This window comes from Zonotrichia albicollis, chromosome 2, assembly GCF_047830755.1.
Source record: "Zonotrichia albicollis isolate bZonAlb1 chromosome 2, bZonAlb1.hap1, whole genome shotgun sequence".
In the NCBI taxonomy this organism is placed as follows: Eukaryota; Metazoa; Chordata; class Aves; order Passeriformes; family Passerellidae; genus Zonotrichia; species Zonotrichia albicollis.
The window spans coordinates 100,025,420-100,042,242 of NC_133820.1; the positions used below are offsets into that span (position 1 = coordinate 100,025,420).

The 16,823-nt window shown below is 41.4% G+C and overlaps 1 protein-coding gene across 13 annotated transcripts in view; it reads left to right on the plus strand.

Annotated features, from left to right (window-relative positions):
* MAP4K4 (mitogen-activated protein kinase kinase kinase kinase 4) overlaps positions 1-16,823 on the plus strand; it is a 162,494-nt gene that overhangs the window by 107,729 nt on the left and 37,942 nt on the right. For all 13 annotated transcript variants that reach the window (XM_026792989.2, XM_074535803.1, XM_014266610.3 and 10 more), the window contains exons 6-12: positions 2,064-2,154; positions 3,686-3,816; positions 6,082-6,136; positions 8,500-8,578; positions 10,694-10,869; positions 11,540-11,612; positions 12,060-12,270. In XM_026792989.2, coding sequence (XP_026648790.2) covers positions 2,064-2,154; positions 3,686-3,816; positions 6,082-6,136; positions 8,500-8,578; positions 10,694-10,869; positions 11,540-11,612; positions 12,060-12,270 — 816 coding nt within the window. The remainder of the gene's footprint in view (positions 1-2,063; positions 2,155-3,685; positions 3,817-6,081; positions 6,137-8,499; positions 8,579-10,693; positions 10,870-11,539; positions 11,613-12,059; positions 12,271-16,823) is intronic.

The window sequence follows — 16,823 nt, forward strand, 5'->3', positions numbered from 1 at the left end:
ACACAGTATGTTTGTTCAATTGCTTAATCATAAATGAAGTTCTGAAGGGCTTTATGTTAAAGGAAATGAGCACTGGCTCTTGCATAAATCAATGCTGCTGTTGTCTGCGTTACACATTTCCTCTACCTTGGCAATTTTTAAGATGAGGACAGAGGGAGACACATAGTTCTGGTCTCTTGCTCTACTTTCAAATGCTAGAGGACAGTCCAGCTGCTGGTGTTTGACTGGTACATTTTAAGTTGTTTACAAAGGAGAAGTTGTATTTCAAAATAAATGGTTAGCATGCTTTAATATGAGGAAAGCTAATTTCTGCAGGAACATCTTACCCTTCATTTGAGAGACATGTGGGCTCAGAGGTATTCCATGATATGTTGCATTCATCCTAGATCCTCCTTAGATAAAGCAGTCAAATACTTGCTGAGAGGAGGAAAAAATATTTACCTCAGAAAAGAGGGAAAACCATTTTCTAATTTCAATGAGAAATTTGCAGAAGGAGTGTTAATTACTGACCATCAGGAGCTGGAATATCTGGATAAAAGGAATGCTAAACTCACATTGCAACGAGATGTTTCAAACCCTGATTCAACAGAAAGTTTGTCAGAGGTGGAGGAGAGAGGTGATGTAACACAAAGTTAAAGGGAGCTAAAGTGCCAAAGATTGGTGTAGGTGGAGACACAGGTGAAGGTTGGCCCAGTGAATCCTTGTGTGGTTGGAAAGGCCGGGGGACTGCAGGAAAGTGATGTGTCCCTCTGTCTCCTGCCAGGCCTTTGCAACCCCAAATCTGTTTTTTCAGTAGGGTTAAATGGTACTCTGGAGAGAACAGATGATTATCTCTCTGGCTTGGTTGGCGTAGCAGAAGGCTTTAAAAAATATCCTATGTGAAGCTCTGGAAAAGCCTTCATTCCTGTGAAAAATAAGACCACACTTAGCATTAGCAGTCAGTGAAGAGTCTCAGGAACATCAGCCATTCACTTGATTTGCTTGTGACCTGTGGAAGGGAAGCTGTAGATAGTGGTTTTTTGTCACACTCATTAACTGTTTTAAAAAAAGGAAAACAGCCCAATGGTTATGTAGGAAAACTGGTAAATGATCAGTTAATGAAGAACATGTGTTAGGAAATACTTCTCTACAGCAACCACTACTCTCTTAACCTCTTGCAGCTGTAAAGGTTCTATTCCTTTATTTTTCACAAAACATTAAAAGACTGTGAGGGCAACACGAACAGGCAAGATGATCCCACTGGAGACTGCAATTTTCCGAGCAGAAAACTGAGGAGAACCCAAAATACAGGCAGTTGCTAAGAGGGTTGCCTGTTGTTCTCCCAATTACATTAGAGAGTAAAATGCAACATATGTCTTTCTCAGCTCTCCCTCCACATGGCTAATGCTTTGGGGCATGTATCCAGGTGCTGTCTCAACAAAAAGCACCGTATGCCAGGAGGTTTTGTTTCCTTTGGAAAGTATAACGTTTGTGCTTTTTTTTTCCCCTTTGCATTTTTTTTTTCCTGAGGTACAATTATCTGGTTTCATGTTTGTGGAAGCTAGAGAAGAGAACTGCACTTTTGCAGTACAGCATGTCTTTGTCATCTGACCTCCCTTGCCCTCAAACATGACTGCCAGCCCATCATCCCCCACCTCCTTCTGGGGGTGCATATATACATGTGGGTGCTGCCTCCTTTCTCCTTCCACCTCCTTCCCAGCTGAATTCTGCGTGACCCTGTGCACGTCAGAAGTCAGTGGCATACACTGACAATGATGTCATCTAGAATGTAATTACTTGGAGACTTTGTGGGAGCTGAACTTTATTCACAGGACAGCTGGGAGGTGTTTGCACAGTGCAGATGTTGGGCTGTGTTTAGGTGCTTGAGAGCCTGATCTGAGCCTGTGTCTCTGCTCCATCACCAGAGGCTGCGTGGGTGGTGTGCTGCAGGTCCCCCTGCACCAAGTGCAGGAGGTCAAGGCACAGTGCTGTGACCTTTGGGGCTGCTGGGGATGGGCAGTCTGTTGCTGAGCCAGGAGCCTAACCCTGAACATTCTCTCCTTCCTCTCTTCTCCTTAATGCAGGGGTTGGCACATCTTCATGCCCATCATGTGATTCACAGGGATATCAAAGGGCAAAATGTGTTATTAACAGAGAATGCAGAAGTGAAACTTGGTAAGTAGGCACACATGTCCATTTCCTCATTTGTTCAGCCTTTGGTTTTATGATGTTCCCAAATGATTTCATCCTTTAAGAGCCCTGCAACATGTTTTGTAGCATGAGTACTCTGTCAGTAGTTCTATGTGGATTGACAGCCTGTATGTATTTCCTCCTGCTTGCAGAGAATGGAGCCCAGGTTGTTGTTGAATTTGGTTAGGAGATGTTGGTTTTCATGCCAGAATCAGTGCAGGGATCATTTTGTTTCCCCTACTGAGCTGTGTGTAACTTGAGTCTGTTCTGATTCACTTTATTCTGGACTCGGGAAGTGACAGGAGTCTCTCTTGTATTTAGCTTTAATTAAAATAGCACCTGCTGTTCAGGTTCTGGATACAAAAATATGATCTGGACAGCACTCTCAAGGGAACTGTGGCATTGAATTCAAAGCACAGTTCCAGCTCTGGCATGCCTGCTGAAAATCGTGCTCATCCCTGGCCTCTTCTCTCCTGCCAAGTGGACATAGTCTTTTTTTATTTCCTCTCTAATTTGTCTCTTTCAGTTAGTGCACATGTCAACCTTCTGTGTTTGTATCACGCTACACTCGCCACCTTTTTTTGGTTAAATATAGAGCCACGCTGAAGCCCTCCCACCCAGCCCACATCCCTTCTGCTTTGCATTACACCTTCCTGCAGCATGAGGCATGGGAAGTTGTTGCGGCTGCTGGAGGAGGAAGCGCTTGGGAGAGCTTTCCTTCATTTGGTCCAAAATGGAGCACAGTAGCTTCCAAACCATTGCTTCCACTGAGCTTGTCTACACCAGTTCCTCAGATGTCACTCTGTGAGGCTGACACAGCCCTCTTAGGGCAGATGCAGTTACTGGTGTAGAGGGACATGTAGCACTGTGGTCTTGAGCAGGGCAAAATGAAAGGCAGAGAACACCTTTGTAATGTAATTGCTTTGTAATGAAATGGGCATCTCTTTCCCAGCCTGTGTGCATGTGTGCCCAAAGTTAGCACTTCCTGAATAATTCTCATCTTTTGCTCTCATTGATGTTTCTGCTCTGTGCATTAAAGCAGAGAGCAGCTCACTGAACAGCAGGTTATTTTTGCTGTCCAATTGTAGAGCAGAAAAAGTGGCGAGCTGAAAGGGGCGTGTTTATGCATGCCATTTCCCCATAGCATGAGAGGTACTTTTGGGAAGTGGCTGTTTTTTGTATAGGCAGAGGTACTTGGCTTCACCGTGTGGGAAGGGTCTAAACAGCCCTTTCTCAGCCTCCAGGCAGCACTTGTGCAACTGTGCTCTCCCTCCTGTCCTGGCACACCAGTGAGGGGCACAGGAGAGGGGACTGTGTGCTGCTGTGTCCCTTGACACTTGTGCCCAAGCACATTGTGCGTGAACCACTAGGGCTCACTTGTCTCAGGATTAATCATCTTGTTTCTCTTCAGCATGGTCCTCCCATCTACAGGCCTTAGTTTTCAAATCGCTTTGCAAAAGTAATCATTGTGTTATTTTCCCCCTCTTATTTCATTTTGCTCTTTTCCCACCTGCAGTGGATTTTGGTGTGAGTGCTCAGCTGGACAGGACAGTTGGCAGGAGAAACACTTTTATTGGGACTCCCTACTGGATGGCTCCAGAAGTTATTGCCTGTGATGAGAATCCAGATGCTACGTATGATTACAGAGTAAGAGTCCTGTTCAAAGAAAAAACCCAAAACACTTGCAGGATAAATGTCCATGGACTGTGGCAGTTTTTGAGATTTCTTATGCTTTGTAGGAGTAATAACTGTTTTGTGTAGTTACGTTCTTATTACCAAAGTACAAGGTAAGGATACTATCAAATTGTGACTTTTAACACTTTCTGCTGCTTGTATTATTGTCATTTTGAGATGTAAATACAGGACTTCAGGGTGCTGTAGGTGCTTAGAGAAGGCAAAAAAGAGTTTACCTGGAAATGCTTGTGTTCTCGATTTGCATAATGGTTGTACTTTAAATGTGTTACAGTGTGTCCCAGTTATTGTGGTAACCCAGAACAATACATTTTAGATGTTGCCTTAAATAGAACCACCGTCTGGAGAGCCACTGAAGTACAGAAGGAACTCTTAAAACTACTTCTGATTTCAGGATACATATACATGATTTTTTGGATAGAAATTTATCCATCACAACATTTCTTAACAAAGATCATTCTTTACGTAACTTGCTGCAAACCAAGGATTTAATTACTGCAAAACCATAATTGGCTTGATGGTATTTGCACTACCCTTAAGAATATTAGGTATATGTGCTTAAAGTTAAATATATCTAGTGAAAGCATACTGTAATCTTGAAAGTTCCTCTCAGCTGACTTTAATGAGAGCACAAGGAAAGAAACCTTTTTCTGGTTTTTAAGAAACCTTCATTTAGACTAATGTATTGTTCATCTTTAACCAAGGGCAACAAGGATACAAGAAAGCCAGAGATGAAGGCCTTACAATGAATTATAGAGTTGAATATCAATTATATCACTTTGCTGAGACTGATGGTGTTAGCTATCAGTACATTTGTGTGTGTCTAGATCTTTGTAAAAGACTCAGATTATTTGACATTTTGACTAAGATTGATCAGATTGATCCTATTTCTCTTGATTTAATTCCTTTTTACATTTAGCATCTCATTGTACTCAAGCTAATGTTTTATATCTTTCCAGATAGAGTTGTTATTATTAGTAAGGAGGGTTCGCTGTTAAATGATTTAATTAAGCAGAAAAACTCCCTGCAATATTTGTTAATGCAGTAGTGATGTGAAAAATAGCTCTTCTCTCCTCTGAAAACACCTGTTTATTGTTCCTGGTGGAGCCTGTAGGGTGGTTGTTCACAAAAAATTATTGTTTGAAAGGTTCTCTAAGATCATGGGGATGTGCACTTTAGCTTAGATGGCTGCATTTGACTAAGAGAGGAGTGCCTTGCTGGATCTGAAAATCTGATCTTTAGAAATGCTTCTTTGCTTGTAATGCATGAAGAGCTTATTTGCTCATTAAAGTAATTTTTAAAAAAATCACAATTATGACCAGAAATGATGACTGCTTTGCTCAAGAACAGCTCTCTTTCACAGCAGTCTGCTCCAATACTTTGCCCATTAAGCTGTGTCACTCTCTGAAGTTGGTTCCTTGCCAGGACTCCTCCATCTCTTCCCTGTGTTTGATCTTCCTGGCTCTTGTTTGGTCTCTCCTGAGACAGAGGTGCTGGCCAGAGGTGCTATCTTGAAAAGTTGCCACTGAAGGGCTCTTTTTCTGTAGCGTTTTAAGCAAAGCTGAGGTGTTAGGGGAGAAATGTTGGCTTTGGCTGCAAGTAATGCCTGTGGTAAAGACAGAGGTGTAAATTTTGGGAGTCTGTGGTAAAGACAGAGGTGTAAGTTTTGGGAACCTCTGCCTTTTCAGTGGTGTTAGTGACTAATTCACCTCTCCTTTCAGTGGGCCTGTATTTTCCTTTTGTTTTTGCTTGTTTATTTATGTACCTGAAGAACCCTTCCTTGCAGTTTTCAACAAGTCTGGCCACTTTAAATTTGAGCTGAGTTTTTGCTTTTATAACTGCATCTCTGCACACCCTGGGAATGCCCTTGTTCAGTTCTTTGTTGACAAGGGAATATTGAAAATTCTGTTGTTTCGTAGGCTTAAATTTCTGGCAAATGTATTTCCCATTGTCATAATGTGAATGTATTTTTATGTGCTCTTGGAAAGGTTTGTTTGCTCACTCAATAAGAATACGTGCGTGTGTTTCTGCATATACATACGTATTATGTGTAAAGTAGGATTTTATGATACAGTTACAAGATGAAAGAGGCTTATATTATTTAAATAGCCGTGGTATTTGGTTTCAGCCTCACCTACAGGGCCCCACTAAATAGTGCTCTCTTAGTGTGTGAATGGGTAAATCCACCTACTAACATATGGTGTTTCTGTTTTTCTGCAGAGTGACCTTTGGTCCTGCGGCATTACGGCCATAGAGATGGCAGAAGGAGCTCCCCGTAAGTGATCCCTGTGCTTCTCCAGTGGGCTCGTTTTAGGGCTGAAACGTATACTTGGGTGATGCTGCTTGTAATCTAAGCCTAGTTTTGAGGTTTCTGAAAATATCCCCATGTTATTTCTGTTCTCTTTGGTTTTGCCTGCTCTATAAATACGAAATCCCATAAATAGCAATGCTTTTGATAAAGATGGGGTTGTGTTTAAACACTACAGTGCAGACTGCAGTAATTTAATTTCTATAGCAGGAATATTTGGAAGCTAATCGAGTGTCTGACTTCCTTCCTATTGGTAGTATATTGTGTTTTGGAGCTGTGTCCCACTTTGTCTATGGACTGGCCTGGAATACTGAAACCTCAGCTGGGGAGAGGGTCAGTGGGGCCTTGAGGAAACAGATCTTAATGAAAAAAGCATTTGTAGCAGCTATTTCTGTGTTGGCTTTCTGTCGGTCTGGATAATGCTAACATTGCTTCTCCTTTTGTTTCCACTCATCAGTGGGTGGTGTTAATCTTCCTTAGCAGTGACATGGCTTAAACTGTAAATCCTTCTTCAGGACAAAGCACTGAACTTAGATATTCTCAAGCAGGGATCATTATCAGTTAGTTTGGATTTGAGAGGAAAACCTGGAAACCAAAAATGCTCAACTTTTTAATAGACTCTTTTCCTTTCACATAGTTCTTTCAGAATATAAAGGCAAACAGCGGATGTGTGAGGAGGACAGAAACCTTTGAAAAGAAAAGAAGTTAGGCATGGAGTTATGACTTTTAATGATAATTTTTATGAAAGTCCTTATTGATCTTGCAAGTATGCTTACCCTCACCCTCAGCTGGAGCTCTGTATTTAAAAAATAAGAACCTAAGGTACCTAAGAGCAAGTTAATTTTTTTGCACATAAAAATCTATGATCACAACACAGCCCAGTTTGAAATGTCCTTGAAATAATCTTGTAGAAATAAAGTATTGATATTTCCCAGGTAAAAATTGGTCATTTTGTTGTAGCTACTGCCTGATTTTCTTGTTGTTCTTATTGACTTTAATGCAAGATTTCAAAGTCAAATCACAATGGTCATGTGTTGATTCATGTTTTAGGAGGCCTGATAGTTTGGGGTTGTTTTCTTTTTCCTTCCTAATTGCACGTTTGCATGAATGTCCAAGTGAGAGCTGCTCCCAGGGCACTTTAGCCAGCACTGTATTAAGTGAACTACCTCCTTTTTGCCATCCCTTTTTGTTCAGTGCATTGGGTTGCCTGTATGGCTTTGTAAGCCTAGAATTGGACAATATTTTGTTCATTTCTAGACCAAACAGAGCTTGGCCCTTCTTTGTGTAAAAGCACAAATGTAGCATTTAAGAAGTTAGCAAAGATCCTCTGTAAGTGCAGAACAGCTCTTGTCCTCTGGTGCATGGACTCTACCTCCTCGTCCTCCTGTGGCAGCTGAGAGTCCATCTCTATGGATTCTTTGGTGTGGTCTACAGGGATCCACAGGCATCCAAGGGGCTTCTTTGCCAAGACTGATGCCCCTTATTTTTGAGCTAGAATTCTCTTCCCACTAGTCTGTTTCTCCTGAATATCAGTTGTGTGGTAAATGTCACCTCAACCTGCAGTGATCACTCAGGCTGAAACTGAGGGTGTAAGAGATCAGACATAGGAAGATGGTTAGAACATTGCTCCTAGAGGCCTTTCTTGGGCTGCCTCTCTCCCTGCTCCCTTGTTTCCCTGTGTTGGCTCTGCCATATTGCTTTACTATGGAACAGGAGGAAAAGCTGTCCCACGTTGATCCTGGACTCCACTGAATGCCCACTGAAACAAACAGGACTTCTTTGGACAAAAGTTAGGAGTTTGCATTTCAGTTCTGCAGACAGTCCTTTTGAGTGATACAGACCCTCCCATGCTTCTGTCATACCTTGAAGTACCAAAATATCCAGGTCTGGAGAGTAAAAATGAAGCACCCTCAATAATGGGAGAGAAGGGCCAGTAGAGGAAGGAAGGGCAGGCAAAGGAAGATTGTGTGGAACAGTAACTCTCATTGTTCCCTTCCACCATCATCATCTCCCAGTATTTTGTTGACCAGAAAGTAAGTCAGATGACTTGGGCTGGAGGAGGGCCATGCTCAGATGTTCCCATCTTGGTCAGTTCTGGAGGCTGATCCGTGCTTTGACCTCTTTCTCTTTTTGGGCTGCCATTGGCACATTGAGCTATGGAATTGTTGTCATTTTGGGCTAATTCCATTTAGCTGTGTTGCTGTCTGTACCTACTGCATGGATGTTTGGGATGGTGGAAGTGGTTGTGGAAGCTCAAGTCTTGGCATTGACAGCGAGCAGCTAAACCAGTGTCTCCATGTCTCTGTTTGCTTTTGTTTTCTTCCCTTCAGCACTTTGTGACATGCACCCCATGAGGGCACTCTTTCTGATACCCAGGAACCCTCCCCCACGGTTAAAATCCAAGAAATGGTATGTATTAATTATATCTTGTCTTGTGTAGCATGAAGTTTTCTCATATCGCATAGTTTTGTTACCCCTTCCACAGAATTGTAAGGCAATTTAAGTTAGCAAAATCTCTGTTATCTTTTGTGCCTCTGAATCAAAGGATGAAATAAAATGCATGCATTATTTAGTTCTGTTTGTCCCAGAGAAATTCCATCTCAAATTGTGTGAAAATAAATACCAAAGTTTTTGGATTTTCTTTTTCAGTAGAGCAGCATCTGTATTAACGTGACAAATGGATCCATGTTTTAAAATATGGACTCCTGTAGCACTCTTAATATGCAGCGTGTTTTCTCAGATGTATCATAACACAGAAACAGAACAGTGCTATGGCGTTCTAGTTGCTAAATAGAAAGGAGCTATTAAAACTAATGAAGGCTTTTACTATAATTATTGTAAACGGTTGGAATTGAGTGCCTGCTTCTTGCCAGCTGAGAAGAATCCATTAGTATCAGAGGATTTCCTCCCAGTTACTGGTTACAACAGGCACATATGAAACAAAAATACTCTGTAGAAAGAGGTTTCTTATCGATAGAATGGGATCATGGGGTGCTGTGATCCTGTCAAAATAATGAAGTGATTGGACTACGTATTCAATATTAACACAGTATAAACATGTCTTACTTACTGGGCTTGGTCTTTACCTGGATTGACTTATTTATGCACTTGTATACTGTCAAGGCATTGCTCTCTTACTTGCCTTCTGCATATATTAAGAGAATAGAGATGCATATGTGCCATTTGCATTAGCCATTCATTGACCTTTTTATGTGAAATAATGACATTCAGAGTGTGAGGAATAAAAAAATCTGAGCATCCAAGTTTTGTTGGATTCAGCCTTTTTTATTGCAGTAGGGAAGCGAACTGATGGATGGAAATGATTGTTTTTCCTCTTAAGCATGTAGTGAGGGTGTTTGCTCTCCAAGCACTGGAGCAGGTTGAGAGCACATACCAGTTAAAAAGCAGCTCTGCTCCAAGGCAGTGTTGCTGTCACTCAGCTGTTTTGATAGCTTGCTCAGGTGCAGGTAACGAGAAGAGAGGCCAAATGATGACAAAGTTGTACAATTGTCATAGAACGGCTTGGGTTGGGACCTTAGAGATCATCTAGTTCCAAACCCTGCCATGGACAGGGATGCCATCCACTAGTTCAGGTAGCTCAGAAACCCATCCAACCTGGCATTGCATGCTTCCAGGAATGGGGCATCCACAACTTCTCTGGGCAACTTGTTCAGTGCTTCATTGTGGTTTTGAGTATTTCCACTGTTGGATTTTGGCAGGTGGCTTGTTTGGTGACTTCTTTCTGCAGAGATCCCCTTTCAAGAGTTCGAATGAAGTGCAGATTTTGGAAGGGTGGTGCTGCAGGTTACCTAACTCCCATGCCCTGTCAGTTTATTCTGTGTGCAGGGGGGGGTTAGTTTAGTTCATGCCCTTAAATTATGTCAGAGACTCAAAGTGCCTTTGTTAAGCAGACAAACACTGACCAACACCCACCTCTAGTTCTGTAAAAATTTTTTTGTGTGTGAGTCTTAAGGTAAAAGATAAAATAATCTTAAATTCTGGCAAATCTAACTCTGTGAACCCAGGTGCATGTAGAAGCAGTGTGGTGCTGCTTGTGTCAGGAGAATGGCAGACATTCAGTTCTCCTGACTTTGGGAATAGCTGTCTGTAGCATGGATAAGTGGAGGTACACCAGGGCTGCCCTGCCTCCTCCAAGCAGGCTGGATTCTATCCAGCTCTGATCCAGAAGCATCTAGGCTGGGTTTACATGATTTACCTGACTCACAGATCCTGCCTTTCAGAGCAGATATCCTTCTGAAAGAGGGCACGTTACAGTGAGGCTGTGCCTGGATGCTCCAAGAATGTTCATGTCACCCTGTGTCTCTCCAGCCCTGTGTCACCCCAGCCCAGTGCTCAGCTGGAGCACACAGATCTGTTCAGGAGGTACCCTTGCAGGCAGCACTTGTACTGTTCTCTGGGACATGATGCTCTTGGAGGAAATTAATTTGAGGAAGGACAGGAAAAATGTTTCATCTGAGTTTTACCTCTCATCTTTTGCTTTTTTTTCCCTTCCTGCTTTCTCAGGTCAAAAAAGTTTTTCAGCTTTATAGAAGGTTGTCTAGTGAAGAATTACATGCAGAGACCTTCTACAGAACAGCTGTTGAAGCATCCCTTTATACGTGACCAGCCAAATGAAAGGCAAGTCCGAATCCAGCTTAAGGACCATATAGACAGGACCAGGAAGAAGAGAGGAGAAAAAGGTATGCAGCTTCTAAAAATCAAGTCTTTGCCACTTGTCAAAAATGCATGTTTTTGTCTTGCTTTGCATTCTAAATACCCACTCCAAGAGAAGCTCCTATAGCACAAATCCTTAAAAAGTTCTTTTTAAATTCATAGTTTGACTATCAGAAGGCTCCGTTTTGTTCTGTCCTTTACAGAGAAAGTATAAATTTCAAGTGCTGTATTTTCTGATGGATTAAATTTGCTCACTTGCTGGCCACTCTTCCATACAAGCATTAAACAGCATTTAAGAGGATATTGGCATGTATGCCTTTCCCTTCTTTAGTCTGTGGTAGAATAATTTCCTGGAATGATGCCATAAATGAGACTCACAGGAAATAACCCATCACAAGAGCTGTGAAGCAAATGTTTTGGGCAGCCTTTTCTCCTTATTCAGGTGGTGCTGAAGTTCTCCAGATGTCTTGTCTTGCATGTAAAACCTGGTGTTGTTCAGGGAGTTTGCTGGAAGTCTTCTCCAAACCACTGTGTCACTGGGAAGATGAGCTTATATATGTAGAATGAGTTCTAGGGTCTGTGATGGATCTTCTCACTGAAGGGGACAGGAGCTGGTTTACTGAGGTGCTGCTGCATGCAATGCCCCACTGCCCTGAAATTAAAGTACTATCCAGGCCTTTGTTTCTTTCCTGTTAGATGAGACGGAGTATGAATATAGTGGAAGTGAGGAAGAAGAGGAGGAAGTGCCTGAACAAGAAGGAGAGCCAAGGTAATAATTGCTTTTGGGATGGCTTTGGGCAGACCATGCTGAGTAAGTCTAAAGGTCTGTGATTATAAATCAGCATGCTAAATTTCTGTCTCTTATTAAGTGAATGCACAAACCACTCAAAGAGTTTGAATACCTATGCTGTGACTGTTAAAGGTTTGAAAGCTCCCCTTCCTATGACTTGGAGCAAACAAGCTTTGGATTTATGGCAGATATGATTGATCAGGGTCTCCGCAGTGTTAGCATTCGTCCTTACTTTGCTTGGCCTCATTTCACACCTTCCACTGAGAGCATGTATTTGACATACATCCAGTGTCTTTGCTCCAAAAGAAACGAGATTAAACTTTAACATCATGATATATTTTATTAATGTTCCCCTGCTTTGGCAAAGGTATTTAATGGTCCATCAGGCTTTATCATACCGAAGGCTTTAACTTTCTCTTGTTGCAGTTCCATTGTCAATGTGCCTGGAGAATCAACCCTCCGACGTGATTTCCTGAGACTGCAGCAGGAGAACAAGGAACGGTCCGAGGCCCTTCGGAGGCAGCAGCTGCTGCAGGAGCAGCAGCTCCGTGAGCAGGAGGAGTACAAGAGGCAGCTGCTGGCAGAGAGGCAGAAACGCATTGAGCAGCAGAAGGAGCAGAGGAGGCGGCTGGAAGAGGTAGAAACAGGAGACTGGAGTTTGGGGGGACAGAAGCCCTTCTCCCCCTCTTGTTTCCCATTCCTGCACTCATTTAAAAAGAATTCCTTGTAGCCCCCAGGATATCTCAGGAAAGAAAACATCATGTGAAAATCCACCTCTAAACATAGAGCTCAGCGCTTAAATCCATGATTGGGTACTTGAATATAAGATATCTTCCAAAGCATTTGAATATCCAGCAGCTCCTGTGAAGACAACAGGAGCCAGAGCTGGGTTGTTTGAAGGCGTTTTTTGTGGAAGTGGCTCATTCTTGGTCTTTGTCTAGGCTTAGGTAGACAGAAGAGGAGACATAAATTATTCCCAGGTGGATTTTTCTCTCAAGAGTATTGTTTTGGGGGCCGTAACATTTTTCAGATTTCCCTTTAAAGCTTTCTCAAACATGTGTTTGGCACTCATTCATGCTAGATGGAAGCCTGTTTTTTAATGTATTATTCTCTCATGAGCAGTAGCTTAGTGACTAAAAACCACCTAGATCATAAAATAATAGAATTATTTGGATTGGAAGGGGCCTTTAAAGGTAGATCTAGACATAATTTCGTAAATCAGTGTTAAAATTATAATTCTGCAGGAATTACAAATACATAAATCATACTTTTGTGATACAGTAAGTATGCAATTTCTATACAGTACTGGAAGATAAAAGAATGTATGTGGACAATATTGTTCTGTCATACTTTTCACCTCCTAAGATCTCATGTGCATTTATGTATATATGTAGATGGAAAATGCAGCATGAGCTTCAGAAGTAGGAGGATTTCAAAACAGCTCTTCAGGCCAGAGCTGGGTATGACACAGAGTTGAAGTGAAACCAATGCTCTGGCTCTTCAGGAAGTGCAGAGTCAAATTTCAGTTGTCCTTAAATGACCTCTTGCTTGAGTCTGTTTCAACCTTTCACATAGCAGTGATGGAAAAGCTACACCCAGTCTGGTTTTCCAAATCCTGGTAACGTTTAATGAGGATGCAACCAGGACCAAATGTTGATTTGCATCCCGTGACCTGTTTGCATAACAAGTAATACAAAGTTCCAAATACCTTTCCAGGTCACATTATGATCCTTATCCCTCTTTTCCAAAGTGCAAATGAGTTTAGTGCTGCTATAAGGAGGGATTGGTAGCTAAGATTCAGCCACGCATGAATCCATAAGGAGGAATGAGGGGAAGGCATATAAACCCCATTTCTCTTCTGTTTCTTTCCCACCCTTCAGAGAATGCTAAGATAAACCTCATAGCACTAAAAACTAAACTGTTTTTAGACTGTTTGTGGGGGGAGTAAGTAGTAAAAAAAGATACTAGAAAAAAATGAAAATAAAAGATAGTTGTTGTCAAAGGTGGGCAAAAGTTGAGCTACTGTTTAACTGCTCAGATTTTTCTTAGTATGGCAGTCAATGATTATTTTAAATGCCCCCTTAATCTCTAAGGTTCTGCAGGCAGTATTTTTTTGTTGAGGAAGAGGATTACAATTAAATTATCTAGGTCATTTAACTTTAGTAATCAGTGCAACTCTTAAAATCTGGATTTTCTTTTTAAAATAAAGGAGCTGCTGCTGCCAGTAGTGGAAACAAAGCAATGCACCATTTTCTCTGTGTGGGTTGAAATTTTTGGGGATGTTGCAGTTATAACAGAATGAGCAAGTAGAAAGAAAAGGCAGTTACCTGAAAGTTATGTTTAATAAGTCCTGCTTTTTAAAATCCAAAATAAAACTGACAGCTTCCACAACCACACGACAACATGTAATGTAAATTGTATTACTGAATAAGGTTGCATGGTAAAACATGTAAAATTTGTAAGATCAAAGCTTTTTACCTTGTATGGGTCTGTAACCTCTGCCTGGTTCCTTGGAGGCATAAATAGGAATGAGTTATAAAATAAGTGAGTTTAAAAAGTTTCCTTTTGCAGGTGATGGTGTAGGCATATTGTTCATCAAGTGCATTAAAGAAAAGACTCACATTTAGCTTTCAAAAAAATCCCACTTAGTTAATTGGATCTTGTGTTGGAAAAATGTATGATCCCAAGTGGTTTTCAACAAAACAGCAGCCAAAACAAGCTGTTTCAGATGGGGGAAGGGTAGTAGACACAAATTTAGATAAACATCAGTGTTGTGACACAATTGAAGGCCAAAATATTGAAATGTTGTCACTTTGTCCTTAACTCACCCCCCCTGTTTTGATGAAGCCAGTAAACAATGAGGAGCTTGATAATGGGAGTCAAGATTAATGTCAGGCGTTGAAGCTCAGGGCGTTCATAAATGAGTTGATATTTTTACCAGACTTGCTGTCTCATAATTTTTGCTTGTGTAAAGTATGTATGCATATACCTATTTAATATTCTCTGGTAGAATTTTATGCATTAGATAATCTTTCTGAACAAGTTGCATATACTTCCCCCCCTCCCCACTTCCTAAATTAAAATTGAGGGCTTGTTCTTACAATGCTGGCACAGAGCCCAGACAGTTTTGACCGAGACTGTAACAGGAACGGTGTTTAGGACATCTGCCAAAAACTCTAATTCTCAGCAGTATTAGAGAAAAGATTACTTTTTAAAAGGCATATAGGTGACTTCTAAAAGTTGTTGTTGCAGGAACCTTGTAGTTTGTGTCTTGCTGAGGAGGTGAAAATGACATGTGGTCAAACTACAGAAAATAACGTGAGGATTTTGCGACTGGGATTTTGTCCCACCCCCAAGCCTTGTTTAAAAGACATATAAAGACTGTCAACTATGTAGGTGTTTAGCTAGTTTAAACAAGAAATCTGACCTGCTCCTGGCTGTTTTAATGGGATTCTGTGATTCTATTCAGCAACGTGGAGACAACTGCTGAGTATGAGAAGGCATTTGGATTTGTACTTGCAAAACTGAGTCTGACTCAGGAAGCTAAAAATCGGCTGTGCTGGAATCCCATTCTCTGTGCACCTCCACCGTTCAGGATAGCTGCATTAAATGGTGTCTCTGTCCCTGGTTATGAGAACCTAAGATGGATGTTTTTGAAGTGGTAGGTTATAGCTACACTGGCAAGTAATCCAGTCCTGTAGAAGCAGATTGTGGAGCACAATAATTAAAGTGCTGAGGACCTGAAGACTTCATGTGTTTAAAGACAGGAGGAATTCCTTTGGACTGGCTGAGGTCTAGACTCTGTGCCTGCTTGTGGTTGGAGTGCATCAGCCCTTTTAATTTCATCCAAAAGGTGTGGTTGGCACTCCAAGACATCTCCAGAATACGAAACAAAACTGGATAAGTGGAGATGTTTGGATGATTCACTTCAAAAGAGCACTCCTGATCTGAACCAAGATGCTAATGTAGGTGTACCTGCAGGCAATTTTTGCCAGGGCTTTATTTCTTTTACAGAAGTGGGGAGCTTATTCTTATCTACTTAATTTGAATTGCTTGCATCTTGGATTGGTACTGAGTAAGAAGTTCTACTTCTGGTTTATCTCTAGTGTGGACAAAGCAAAAATCTCTTTATTAATCTTGCCGATTCTCTTTCTAAGCTGATACCAGGCTGCCTAATTCTTTGTGAAAGAAATAATTAATATAGGTATCATCAGTCTTCTTTTGAATATGAGACATAGTAATAATATTTTAGGAATTTAAAATTAAAGGATCTGTATCTATCTTGAGCATTTCACTGTAGGAAGAAGGGCCTGAATTCGTTGGTGTAGATGAACTGCCTGTGTAGTTGCATTGCCCCCTCCTGGTAAATTGTACTCTACTGCATGGACTTCCAGTTTGGAGATGTCAGGTTCCATTATGAGATCATTATTATTGCACCCTAAAACCAAATAAGGAGCATGGGTATTGACACTGTATTTTATTTGTGGGTTTTAAAAATGTTGTTTGCATAGTAAATGCCCATTTTGTGACATGCAGTAAGTTGAGGCAGTATGGGCTCTGCCAAAATTCTGTTTTGGCATGTCTGACATTTCTTTGAAGAGTTCTTGCCTTACTTTCTGGGTAACAGTTTGCTCCTTGGAAATAAGCTTTTCATCTGCCATGTGCAAGAAAGTTGGTAATACTGTACCAACTTTAGAAGATCTGCATATGCATCCCTAAATTCAGGAATCTTGATCTATACCTGCTGTTTCTTGGACAGCAGTATTTTTTTTTTGTAGTGCATGACCAAAAATTACAGTATCTGACAATCGCACAAACTAAATTTAGAAGGCAAATTTTTATATGTAGAAATATGACATTGATTTTAACGAATGGTTTTCCCTGTCCCATTCCTGTCCTGTGGGCAGGCCTAAGGCACACAGTGATCAGGTTTGGTGTCCTCATGGAAGAGTTGCTAGAGCCAGTCAGGAAGGCAGCCATGTGCCAACAGATGGATGCAAGAAAGTCAGTATAGGGCTGGCTCTGAAGCCAGATTGGGTCAACTCAACTTGCTACAAACCATTTTTGGCATTGCTTTGACAAGTTGTGCACCAGGACCCAAGGGATGGTTGTCACTGTAGGTTTCCTCTCCGTGGGCGTGTTAAAAGTAAATTCCACTTCACTTAATGACCACTGGTTTGATGCTGAGGT